The sequence below is a fragment of the Aquila chrysaetos genome, chromosome 2 (assembly GCF_900496995.4).
Source record: "Aquila chrysaetos chrysaetos chromosome 2, bAquChr1.4, whole genome shotgun sequence".
Classification (NCBI taxonomy): domain Eukaryota; kingdom Metazoa; phylum Chordata; class Aves; order Accipitriformes; family Accipitridae; genus Aquila; species Aquila chrysaetos.
The window spans coordinates 26345380-26358445 of record NC_044005.1 but is presented as its reverse complement, the minus strand read 5'-3'; the positions used below and the strand labels follow the sequence as shown (position 1 = coordinate 26358445).

Genomic DNA, 13066 nt, shown 5'->3' with positions numbered 1-13066 from the left:
AAGAAAGACTGAAGAACTCCAGAGGATCCTAATAAAGCTGGGTGCATGGACAGCACAGTGGTAGATGAAATGCAATGTTGACTATTGCAAAACATTGCACACCAGAAGGCATTAATTTGATTTTGCATATATCTTAATGGATTCTGAAGTAACGGTAGCAACTCAGGAAAAGATCTGAGGATTGCAATAAGTAACTTGCTGATATTCTCTGTTGAAGAAATGGTAACAATTTAGATTTTAATTTAAAGAGGAAAAAAGCAAACAGTGTAAGGAGTTATATAATAGATAGGCTGAAAATAACACTGAAAATATGGTAACGTCAGTAGGTAATTGATGGCATGCCTTTGTCTTGACTACTGTCCAGACCTTCAGCTGGAGAAGTGATGGAGCGGTGCCAGTTTCATGCTGCTGAGGAGCTGGCTCATTGAACTCTGTTCTGGATTGAACAGAAATAGCCAGACTAGAGGAAGTTCAGAGATGGATGATGAAGCAGATAAGAGGTCTGCAAAAACTTCTGCGTGAAGAACAATTATATAGATAATGAAGAGCTGAATGAGGAGAACATGGCAAAAGTACATTTCCTGAGAAGGAGAGTCAGGAGACGTTCAGGGAGCCTGAAAGGCTGCAGATACAGTATAGGCAAATAAAAGTGGGATTTTTTTGTTTGTTCGTACACCGCACAAATAATCCCTGGAACTCATTTCTGTAAGATATCATAAAAATTAGCAGTGTTCTAAAAAAAGGCTGAACATTTATGTAAGGAGTAAGACTATCTGTGACTAAAATAAATAAGAAGAGCTTGTGAATTTGATAAAGATGCAGTCCTTTCCATATACTTAAGAGCATAACCCTCTCTCTAAGAAGTGGGAATTTGAAAAGTGTCTCCTTGCAAAAGCCCTATACTAGTAAAGAGAAGAAAGATTAAGATTAAGCTGGAGGAAACACCTGATCAGATGATTTTCCTTCAATTTCTAAGCTCCCCATTTAATGATGATAGTGAAGCAGGGGGTAAGGAATCCAATATGAAAATTAATCAAGACTTCTGTATTACAAATGAAAATCCAATCTGAGCAGGTCCTTTCTGCAGGGTCTGCTAGTGAACTTTTTGCTTAGAGCCAGGGCAGCACATCTTGAACTAACCAAACATCTTTTTCACCTGGCCTGTCACAGACAGGTGCATTTCTTTCTGCTGTCCCAGGGGTAGATTGTGTTCGGGGTAGATTGTGCCTCATCAGCACTGATGCCCCTTCCCAGCACTGCAGCCTGTGAACAGCCTGAATCATGATCTACATGAATAGCCTTGTCTTTATTCTAATGTGATTTTGTGGGGAGTAGATGGGCTATTCTTAGTGAGTTGTACTGATACCCCTGAAGGAGAAGGATCTGGGTGGGGGCGAACTGCCTGAGCCAGCTGGAGTTGGACTGAGGTGGGAAAAGCAGGGCTCTCTTTTGACCAACCTGGAGCTGGGTTTGGCCAGGAGGCCGCTGAGTGCCTTTGCTCTCTCCCCGCAGGCTGCTCGGCAGAATGGCCACGGAGGAGCGGCACCTCTCCTCCAGCTGTGGGTCCTTCATCAAGACGGAGCCCTCCAGCCCATCTTCTGGCATCGACGCCATCAGCCACCACAGCCCGAGTGGCTCCTCCGACGCTAGCGGTGGCTACGGCATCGCCATGGGTGGCCACCCCAATGGCCTAGACTCACCACCCATGTTCAATGGCACAGGGATTGGCGGTGGGTCCTGCCGTAAGCGTTACGACGACTGCGCCAGCGCCATCATGGAGGACTCGCCCACCAAGTGCGAGTACATGCTCAATGCAATCCCCAAGCGGCTGTGCCTGGTGTGCGGGGACATTGCTTCTGGGTACCACTACGGCGTGGCTTCCTGTGAGGCGTGCAAAGCCTTCTTCAAGAGGACTATTCAAGGTATGGTGGGAAGGGAGGGACACCGAGACATTCACTCCATAGCAAAAATGGGAGGCGGCCCCAGACATTGCTGAGACTGCAGTGTTTCCATGTCATATAAAAGGGGGAAAGGGAGGATGAAGGTAATGCACCTAACCCTCCATCCTTTTGTATGCTTCCTCTCTCCTCCTGCTCAGCTCTGGTCCTTCCAAATCAACCTGGACATGAAGTTAAGGCTTTGTGGTGGTAGGAACCTTTGCCGCGTTCCTAGGCTGGCTGGCTACCAGGTCTGGGTGTCTGGCCTAGTGGATCTTCCTTCCATTGCTGGTGGCACTGATACCCTGATAATGTGGCTGCTAGTGGAGTGAGGCCTGGAAAGGAAATGCTTTGCACTCTAAAGGTGTTTTTAAGGCTCATTTGAAGAATGGATGCCCCTGCCTAGAGATGGCATCTCTTTAGAGATGTCTGCACCTTGAGGTGAAAACTGCAGCATTACAGGCATAGAGAGGTTCTCACTCTGTCCTGCCAGTCTTAATTTGTGGCTGTGAACTCCATACAGACCTCACCACAAGGCTGGACAGGGCACTTGGATGACAGTCAATCCTGTGTTCATCCTTTTCCAATTTCACCAACCCCTTTCGTTCAGATGCAACTTCTTTGAAGATAAAAACTTTAGGCACTGAAGGAGATAGAGATACCCAGTTTTTCTCAGTCTTACTAAGGATGAGAAGTTCCTCAGGTGATTTTGAAAACCTCATTGCATGTATGTGTAGATGAATTGCAGTGCATTGCTCCTGCATGTACAGTTCACATATGAGGTGTATGGCTGTGTCCTGACTGCCCAAGGTATGCCGCATGTGTGCACACACGCAGGTACAATGGTATAGCCAAAAGTGGGAGTGCATCCAGGCAAGCTCCAATATCCATGGATGCTTGGGTGTACTTACATAAGCAGGCCCCGTGTGAGCAAACATGCCTGGACGTACAGATACTCCCTTTATTTCTCACACTCTCTGACTGGAAAAAGGACAGGATCATTCACCTTCCAGTGGAAAGTGTACTGAGCTTACCCAATCATGGCGGGTTGACTAGAGACAGATGTCCAGTGAGCAAGCAGCTGTGTGTGTACTTGGCTGTTGGCTGGGGTCAATCCACTACACCAACACTTCCTTATCTCCTGTGAAATGAAAGAAATGCACATGTGGGGAGAGCACTTATTTGATTTTTGTTCATTGAATGGGCCTGATTACACTCTGTCACTGGGAATGTCCAACTCTGGAGTGGACAGAGCAGTACAGGGTGCAGTTCAGCCCAGGTCTCTGCAGAATTCACTATTTCTAGCTTAATTTCTTAGATTCCAGATGTCTCTCCTTACTATTATCTAGCTGTGGAAATAATCACTTTTTATTGCCCCACTGACTCTTCCTCTTTTATTATGCTGTGTGGAAAGCATGGCCATCTCTAGGGCATTGGCCTGTTTCCTGGCAGTGTTTCTGTGATTTGTCATTGCTGAATCTCCTGTGATTGAATGTGAACTTTTACTTGCACTTCTGACTGTCAGCACTGGCTCTGTCCCTCCTCCAGCACTTGGACCCATTCCCAGTGTTTCTTTTTGGCACATTCAGGTGCTAAAGGAGGGACAGGGTAGTATTCTGAAGCAAAGCCCTAGGAGCTTCTTTTATAGGAAGAGACTGAAAAACCAACCTCTCATAGGAGCAATACTGGGGCACCTCTGTGGCAGAGCAGAAGAGAGGCCTAACCTGGAGAGAGAGAAAAAGACCTAGGAATTTTTGAAGAGTTTTCAGAGAAAATCAAAAGAAAATTATGTAGGGCAGCAGTACCTGAAGTCTGTATCAGCCTGGGTGATATGTCAGATGACTTAATCCCAAGAAGGGAGAGTGCTTCTCTCCAACCCCCTCTCCCCAGCACAGCTATATTCTCCCTGTGGTTCCCTAACTGATCGCCTGTTAATGTGTAACAGATGGGGCAAAGGAGTAAGTGGAGATTTCTCTCACCCTGTCATGAGCTTGGGCTAGCGACTAAGGTACCAAAATGCTTTTCTTCTGAGTGGGAGAGTCGAGCGTGCTGTGCCTGAGGGTGAGCAATTTCAGCTGTGGAGCTGAAGTCTGAGCCCAGGGGAGTGGGCAGCAAATAGGGCTGCAGAGTTTGGTTGAGTGAAGAAAATGCACTGTTCGCAGGGCTCTGCTGCAAGGCATGCAATATCCAAGCACAGCCCTGGGTATGCAGGGGAAAAGGGTTTAAGGATCACGTAGAAGAGATGGCAAGTGGCAAAAGCATTTCCAAAAGGTGTTCGTCCTGCAGCTCTATTATATTTAGTAGATGTGTTAAGCATCTACCTGAAGAAGTGGGAAAATCTTCATCCAGGCTGCCTAACATTGATGTAGGGTATGCAGAAAGCATGCAAATGTGTATGTTATACAATTGCATTCCCTGCTAGTATCAAAAGACTTGCCATGATTCTGGTATCTGGGAATGGCATTGACTCAATGGTTTGAATATAGAGATGGAGCTACGACCCCAGGATTTCCCAGGTGCTCAGGAGATGCAGTAGGTAAATTCATCATCAGGCTTTTGTGGTCTTGGACCAGCCACTTCACTTCTGTGTGCTTGAGCTCTGAAAGATGAAAAACTAATGACTATTATGAGAGTACTTAATCTGTTGGCCCTACATTTGGTAACTTTATTAAGTAACAGGTGTGCATGCTGCTATAAAATGGGTCTAAATCTGTCCTGGATGATTAGACTACTGCAGCCCTATGTAAATACCCCTGATCACAAAGCAGAGCTTCACGCTAAGTCCCCTCCCCACCCCCACAACGACTCCCCTCCCTTGCTACAAATGACCCCAGGCTGCCTATTCTTTTTTTTAGCTGCATTAACTCATGTAAAACCTGCATGTCTTGAGGCAAGAGGATCCTGGAATAGCCTGCTGCTACAGCAGTGGGAAGAACGGACATCCAAGCTGCAGACCTTTTTTGAGCCTGACAGCTCTGCAACTCACTTTCCCCCTTAGACAGGTGAGGCCAGGCTGTCCTGGACAGCACAAGGGCTGTTGCTTTTCAAGTGATGCGGAGAAGGTAGGCCGAAAGCCAGCATGGACATGGCTGGTTATCTCTGAAGTCACTACTACTGCTATGTGGGAGTTTTCCATCAGTAGGATTTTTCCAAAGAAAAGCAGAATTTTTACCAAGTCAGATTTCCCCAAAGAAAATGTTGATGATAAGATAAAAAAAGGTCAGGAAAATCCAAACTGTTGATTCACTTCAAGCCGAATTGGAGTGTTTGGTTTTGCTGAACTAAGCCAGGATTACGCAACACATCCTAACCTATCCCACAGGTTATGGGGGCGTCACACTTATGACCTCTCTCATGTTGTGTTACATGGCCCAAGAGAAGGATCAAGGCCTGGAAACCTGTGTGTCATTTCCACTTTGCAGCACTGGCAATGCTTGAGATGGAAAGGCGAAAACCTGAGACGAGATGACAGCATGCGCCACTGGGCTGCAGGCCTTTCTCTCTGAACATGTTATTTTGAACCCCAGGGCTGGACTTCCCATGCTTTGAGGCAGAGTCAGAAATTCTGAACTGACTTGATGCATTTTCCGTCAGCTAGGCTTGTCTGACAAAACTTTAATCCTGTTTCTCTACAACTGTATTGCTTTGTGGGAACTGTGCTTTGGGTCCCCATTACATTCTAGTGGCAGTCTGCATTTACCTCCATGATGCAAGTGTCCTCCATAAAAACATGTGCCATGGGCATCACCTGACTTTGTGAATATTGTGGAAGGTGCAACCTAGCGAAGACAGGAGAGAATATCAGTTTTGGGCATGTTGAAGTGTGCTGCTGTTGGTGCTTAAGAGAGGTTTGGTTTGAAACCCAGAAATTCGTATTAGCTGAACATAATGGGACGGGTCTGTTACATGAAAGATAATGCATTTTAGATGTTTCTGAATTAAAATTTTTTTGAATTTCTATTGCATGGAAATCCTAACTAATCCTTTCATACGAATTTAGGGCAAAGGCAAATGCTGGTTTTCTTATGGGATACAAATTCTTAATCTAACTCTACTCTGTTCCTTCTTTTAATAGTTTGCTCAGTAGATAGAGTGTTATATATCAGTCAAATATATTGTCATTATCTTTTGGTCATCAGTTGTTACAATTGGTAGGTAGTTTTTCCTATTCAGAATATTAACTAGTAACAGTACTATGTAACCATATGAGTCCTTTATTATTCAACATATTCATGACTGTGACTACCCTTCATCTATTTTTCATCTTCAAATGGTGAAAATTAAGGCTATTTCTAAAATGACCCGTTAATATAAAATAAAAGCTTAAAGCTCAGCAAAATAAATCTGAATTAAGATTTCTCTCTCTGATCTTTGTGAATCATCTCATTGTGTGCTTGGAACTCATACCCATAAGGTGATACACACTTGCAAGCAGTGATATTGGGGAGAACTGGTTATTGGAGAGTCAGAGAGAAGAGACACATTTACCATCATCTTCTGAATAGGCAGGTTGTGTATCAGGCAAAGTGTCTGCATCTGTGGATTCCCTGCTTGAGTCTTGCAAGCTTCAAACTCAGTGCATGTAGCAACACAACTGCTGTGCTGGGATGCCCTTACACCAAGAAGGGGCTTAAAATGTGGATAATGCAGCTTAGAAGACTTGTAGGGATTTATAACAGGCTTGTAACAAAATCCGTAGTCTTCTAGGTCTTCCTGGTTGTCGTTATAGTGGTTAGAGTGGGAAGGGAGGAGCAGTTGAGAGAGTTTGCTCATTTTCCTGAGCAGAAGAGCATTACCATCCACAGGATCAGCAAAGGGCCTGTGAGATGCGGAAGGGAGGTTTTGTGTCCCTACAGTAGCAGCCACGGCAGCCAGGCATTGTCCTGTCCTGTTGTCTTTCTCAGAAACATGCCTGCTACTTTTCAGGTGGGATTTCACAGCCAAAAAACAAGAGATGTTCTGAGCTTTCCAAAAACTTTTGAAGCTTAACCAGGGAAAGTGCAGTATTCCCCAGATCTAGTGCCTGAGTGCTGCTTACTATTCACAGCTCTAGCACTTGGATTCAGAAAACCATCTCCAGTGCACTCAACTCTATTAGTCTTGTGTTTTCTTTTTGCCTCAGTGCATCTATACAGAGAACTCTGTGCAGGATCTTTTCTGTAGAACTTCAGTGAAGTATTTCTGTGTCAGAAACCCTACAAACAAACTTGCTGCCATTAGGGAGCTCCGGGGCCCATCTCCTGCATCCTCGTGCAAGCAGAAGGCTGATTTGAGTGAGGTTGTGCAAAATGTCCAGTTCCTCTTCCATGAAGCAAGGAGCCAGGTGTGCCACCCTGAGGAGGAAACAGTGCTGGTGTTACACCTATAGCTACCCCCTTTTCCTCTCATAGCATCAAGAGTCCTGAAGCCTTGGTCCTCACATTTCTGTTTTTCTTACTGTATAAGCTGAATGAAGTAAAATTTTGTTGATCTAAGCGTTCGGGCTTATCTCACCTGCTTTTCCAAAGTCTCATTGTCCTGCAAGTGATAAACACGTGTACTAGGGTGGGGAGTTTTTCAGTTTTGCTTTTGTTGGTTTTTTTTTTGTTTGGGTTTTTTTGTGGTTTTTTTGTGCTGTTTGTTTGGGTTTGGGTTTTTTTTTTTTTTTCCTTTCAAAAAATAGGAGCCTCTATTGATGCTTGTATATACTCAGGCACCTAGATCAGGGACATGTCCCTGGAAGCATAGGACAGCCGTGCTGAAAATCAGGTCACTTATTCAAGTGCCTAAATACAGATTTACAGGTTCAATATTTGAATCCCTTTCTTTGAAAACTGTGGCTTAAAAAATAACCCCTTTTACCTCACACAGATCATTGTAGAGATTTTCCTCTGATTTTCACAAAGTACCTCTCTTCACACCATGACTCAGGCTATGATGCCTCAGTTAGAAGGACTAATTTAGGTGGAAGGTAATACGGAATCCACTCCATGCATATTTATCAGTATTCCCCATCCTGGTGCAGGAGGTCAGACTGGTGCCTGCTGAGGGCAGAGGAACTGCTGGTCTGGCACTGTACTCACCAAGGACCTTTTTACAGTTTTCAGGTCCCTTTTCACTGAGACACCCGAATGATCTCTTTACCTTCGGAATTGGAGATAAAAAGGATTCAGGACAAAAGCTTGTTGGTCCTGAAATGAAAGTGTCATCAGAGCTAGTGACTTATTGAAAAGTTGGGTTGCTTTCTTCTGCAGACTGTCACAGTCATGCAGAATAGCTGTGCCATGGAGGCATTATACTGACTGCCTGATGGGACCTTCCTAAGGCTATAGTATTTTGCAAGCAGTTCTTGTAAAACAAACAAACAAACAAAAACCAAAAAACCCCAACCAACCAAAAGAAAAAAACAACCGTGAGGGCAGTGTAACAATTGTTACAAAAATTGGGATAGAAGGAAACAAATGCATGAGCTGAGGTGCCTATGAGATGGATTTCCCTGGGAATTCCTATTCTCAGCCCTCTGGCCCCAGGGGGCTGGCAGAGAGTGGCACCACACCATTGGTAACAACTGCAGCATGATGTGTCAAATCACTAGAGTGAAAGACATGACTTGAATGAATGGAATTTGGAACTTAAGAGCAGATGTGTCTGAATCTGGGTTTTTCCCTGAAATTCAGGAGAAGCTGCAGTCATCTGGCCCTCTGAGTCACCCAAAGAAAGAGTTAAGAGGTCTGTGTGCAGCAGTACAGAGCAGGACAGAGTACGGAAGGAAGGGAGAGGAGAGGGAAAGAATGGTGAAAAGCAATGAAGAAAAAAACAGAAAAAGAGGGAGGATGAGGGGTTTTCTTCAGAAAACAGAAGCTGAAAATGTTTTAGCTTTAAGACTTTCTTGGCTACTTCTATCTAATCTTTCCTGAGTTTCCTCGTAGAAAGGCTTTATAGAAAGGCAGGATCAGTACACAGGGAGCAGCTTATGCTCTCAGTGCCATACTAATTCTGAGCTTAACTCCGCTGAGGAGCCCTGTCCATAACTGAAGCAGGAGCTGGGTGGGACTTTATGGTGCTCCCCAAGCTCAGGGAGGCATTCTCCTCTTCCCAGTCCCTCCTCTTCCAGTGAGGTGACTATGGGGTCTCTTCAATGACCAAGCTCTCGTGCAATTTTCAGGTGTTCCTATTGTGTGTGCACTGGAAAGTCTGTTCCAAGCTGTTTAACAGTCAAAGGTCTAATTTTACAGAAAATAGGGTAATTTTGCAGTTCTCCAGCATAGAAACCATGATCTATCACTTTAATAGTCCTTGGCTGTTTCTTAGCTTCTCTCATCTAAAGGCTTTAAAGTACAGTTAAACCTTAATGAATCAAGACTCATGATCTCCCCAGAAGGTAGGTTTGGCGCTCGTTTCATTTTGCAGATGAGCAAACTAGGACACAGAGAGGAAGTGATTTGCCCTCCAAGGCGACATATGAAGGCTTAGAACAAATCCAAACTCTGATCTGGTCACCCACCAGTTGATTTTTTGAAGCCATTTTTTAGGTAAATCTTGTCCCGTGGTATTGGTGAGGTCCTAGCAGTTTTTTCAGAGCAAATGTAAATATTGTCAAGGAAATCTCTTTTAATAAGCAACAGTTCAAAGCAAGGCGTTGCCTATTAGATTATCCCATTTTTTGCCCTTTTGGGTTGCATAATCTACAGTTCATGACACACTGAAACTTGACTTAAATTTTATACTTGCATGCAGACTTGTCTATGTGCACCCTTGTGTGCTGACGCTCTTCTGCAGGGCCTTACAGCACCCCCAGCTGCTGTAGTGAAAGGGAAACTCTCTCTGAGCCCCCTGTGCCAGCAGCCAGGCTGGTGGTGTGACCGCCAGCCGCTGGGAGGCTGCTGGAATTCCGATGAGTTAATCTCATCACTTTATCACAGGGCACTTACAGAAATTACAGGGAGTTGTGAGCAGCTCACTGTGTTGGCAGCCAGCCCCAGGACCCATAAAAGAAATTGAGACACACACACACAAAAAAAAAAAAGTCAGAGAACTTTGTTAAAGTTTTGGAGATGATAGTTTTTCTTGGATGAGTTCTGCCTGGGTAATGCTGATTGTGCCTTCCCTGGTGATGTCCCTGTTTCCTGCAATAATAGCTGGTATTGCCCCCAGCTGTAGCTCTCAATCCTTGAAGTGCAGAGCATGTTTTGGGGCCTGATATAAAACTCCATTTACTTTGGCAGTGTTGTCTTGTGCGAAGAGGGTACAGTGAGCCTTACCTCTAGCATTTGTAGAGAGCCTGTAGAGAGGGCTGTAAGACACAGCTGCTTGTCCTTTCTTCCTTTAGACTGGGCACAGTGTTTGGAAGGGGCACATGAGCCTGTGTTCAATGTGAAGGCAATAAGCATGCTGAACGGGATGTCCCACCAGGGCTGGGTGTATTTTTTCATCTGTGCTTACCAGCAAACAATATGGCTGCTGCACTGCTTGGTGGCCGCTGCTTTGCTGCCCAGGAAGGGGAGTCCCAGTGCCCACCTTCCTCTGGCTCTGCTCCTTTAACAGGCTTGATCCCAGTACAGAAGTGCCTTTGAGAACTGCTTTTTCAAGCTGTACATACAGTGTGTATGTGGTAACCAGTACCTACACCTACTCTGACACTATCAGATTTAGTTGTGATGTAGGTTTTGTAAACCATTTCCAGTACTTTGCTTGTCAAGGGGTCCATGGGCTGGAGGCATGGAGAAGCTGGGGGATCTGCTTGACACAATGTAGAGGCACCTTGAGCTGCCAGATGAGGGCTGTCACTGCCTCCCGCTGCTATTAAGGGCTCAGTGCCCTTGGTGTAGTGTCTCTATGTTAGGGGGCAAATTTTTGGCCTTGGGACCACAAAACATGAAATCTTACATCTCTCCAGAATTCTGGTCCTGGCTTTGGTGAGAAAGGTGGGCACTGAAACTAAAGCAAAACCTTCCAAAGTGAGACCGTGTTTGAGTTTTATTCCAGGTTTGTTCCTGCTCTGTTCCTTCCTGTGTGGGGCACAGCAAGTATCTGATCATGAGGTCAGGGCCTCTGTACTCATGGGTCTGTAATGTGCTGGAGCTCTGTGTCTAGAGCAGAAGTTTTTTTATTACCTTGAGATCAAGACTGAATCTCAATTTCCAGCTCTCTGAGAACGTTGCTACATTGCTGGCTATTGAAATTCAGGTGCTGCACAATGACGAAATACAGTCTGGATGGAAGCAACTTGTGAAGCACACTCTGCTCCTGCAGACAAACTGCATTTTGGGGGCAGATGAGCAATGGTGAGGAATGGAATGGCTGGGCTAGAGCTTAGGGGCAAGTTGCAAGTCTTGTTGCAAAACAAGAGGCAAGAGGTAGAAGGTTTATAATTAGCAGGCGGATCACCTTTAGGCTTTGGAGATTGTGTGCTCCTGGGGTTTCACCCAGCATGGGCCAAGCATGGTGAGATACATCAAATGGTGCTTTCTTCCTTTTGAATCTGTGCTCTCTTTCCACTCAGATTCCCAATGGGCTTTCCAGCTGCTTGGTTAGCCCCAAGGTCTAATTACCACCCCCAGAGACTGGTATGTATCAGATTGTTCATCTTTAGAGGAAGGAAGGGTCTTGCACAAGAACATAGAAATCCGTTACAGAAGTAGGAACAAAAATCAAGTTCTGTCCCAGTGCTACTAAATTGTAAGCTCTGCTTCTAATCTGATGGTATGGAAAGGCCATACTGTGTGTTCTCTCGGCTCTTACCTACACTTCTCCCTACAGCTCTGACTGAACTCTTGAATCTCAATTTCCTGCTCTAATCCACCAAACCAACTTTTCCATTCTTCTGAACTGACCGTAGAGCCTAGAAATCCTTTTCGGAGCTGCCTGATTTACCCAGTAGCTAGACTGCCTTAAATGTCTTGTCATTGTCCATGCATCACTGTCAAGCTTAGATTTCCAGTCCTGCTCCATGGCAAACATTGAATAACCCTCCTCAGAAACATCATCTCCAAAATGAATGGCAGGATGGAGACAGCCATTTCTGTTTGTTGTCTTCTAGGGCTAACTAATTGTTGCATTACACTGTCATCTAGCATAATTCCACTTACATCCTCATATCAGACCCTCAATCCATGTTTCAGTTACATTCTTGGCTTATGATAAAATACAGTGTGACCAGAAATAACTTTGAGATGCTTCTTGCCCTGCTTTGTCTCGGAGGCAGTGTTGTGAGGTGATCATAAATGAAAGGGAATGAGGAAAGAAATGCTGATGCTCTGTGCAGAGGGATGAGAGGCAGGTACACAATGACTAATAAAGTAAAACTGGAAGGATTTGCATAGAGAGCCTGTGTTCATTTTACAGGACATCTTATCCATCTCTCTCAATCCAGACCTACTGCTTCTGCGCTACCTGTAGTATGCCAGCTGGCAGGAGGAAGCAAAGGAGGCAATGCCATCTCTGAGCTCCCTGGTCTGCCAAGCAAGGCAAGAAAGGGCAGGTGACATCCATCTCACAGACATGGAGCAAGACTGGCAGCAAAGGGAATGCTGCTAACGTCTGAACTGCTCCCACTCTCAGCCCTGGACTTCAGGGAACAGGCCAGGTTATAAGGGATGCAGCACAAGGGATGATGACATGCCTGGAGGACACATTGTGCCCGAAAGCCCAGCCTTGCAGTCAGGCCCTTGAATGGACAGGTTTCTCCTAATACTTAGAGCAGCATTGCTTTTTTCTGAAATGTGTTCTAATAAGTAGTGCTGGGCTCTCTAAGAGCCATCATCAGCTGGCTGTGGTCTCAGAGTCTGTGTGTGTGCAAAGGAGTGAGCAAACATACAGCATATACAGACTGGTGGTGGTGGGAATATCTGGGCACTACAGCCTGTCCCTGGGTCAGTGGGGGGAACGTGGTTCCTGGGTGACCATCTCTGTGTTTGATTGCAGGGAATATTGAATACAGCTGCCCGGCCACCAATGAATGTGAGATCACGAAACGGAGGCGCAAGTCCTGTCAGGCCTGTCGCTTCATGAAATGCCTCAAAGTGGGGATGCTAAAAGAAGGTAAGACAGAGTCAGACTGAGAATTGTTCTCTGTCCCAACAGCACCTGGGACTCCAGGCCTTGCAGGATCTCCTAGGCTAACTACACACTTGCCCTCTCTGGCTTTCCAA

General features: G+C 45.3%; 1 protein-coding gene across 2 annotated transcripts in view; it reads left to right on the top strand.

Annotated features, from left to right (window-relative positions):
• ESRRB (estrogen related receptor beta) overlaps positions 1 to 13066 on the top strand; it is a 135931-nt gene that overhangs the window by 86907 nt on the left and 35958 nt on the right. For both annotated transcript variants that reach the window (XM_030031463.2, XM_030031457.2), the window contains exons 2-3: positions 1513 to 1922; positions 12840 to 12956. In XM_030031463.2, coding sequence (XP_029887323.1) covers positions 1513 to 1922; positions 12840 to 12956 — 527 coding nt within the window. The remainder of the gene's footprint in view (positions 1 to 1512; positions 1923 to 12839; positions 12957 to 13066) is intronic.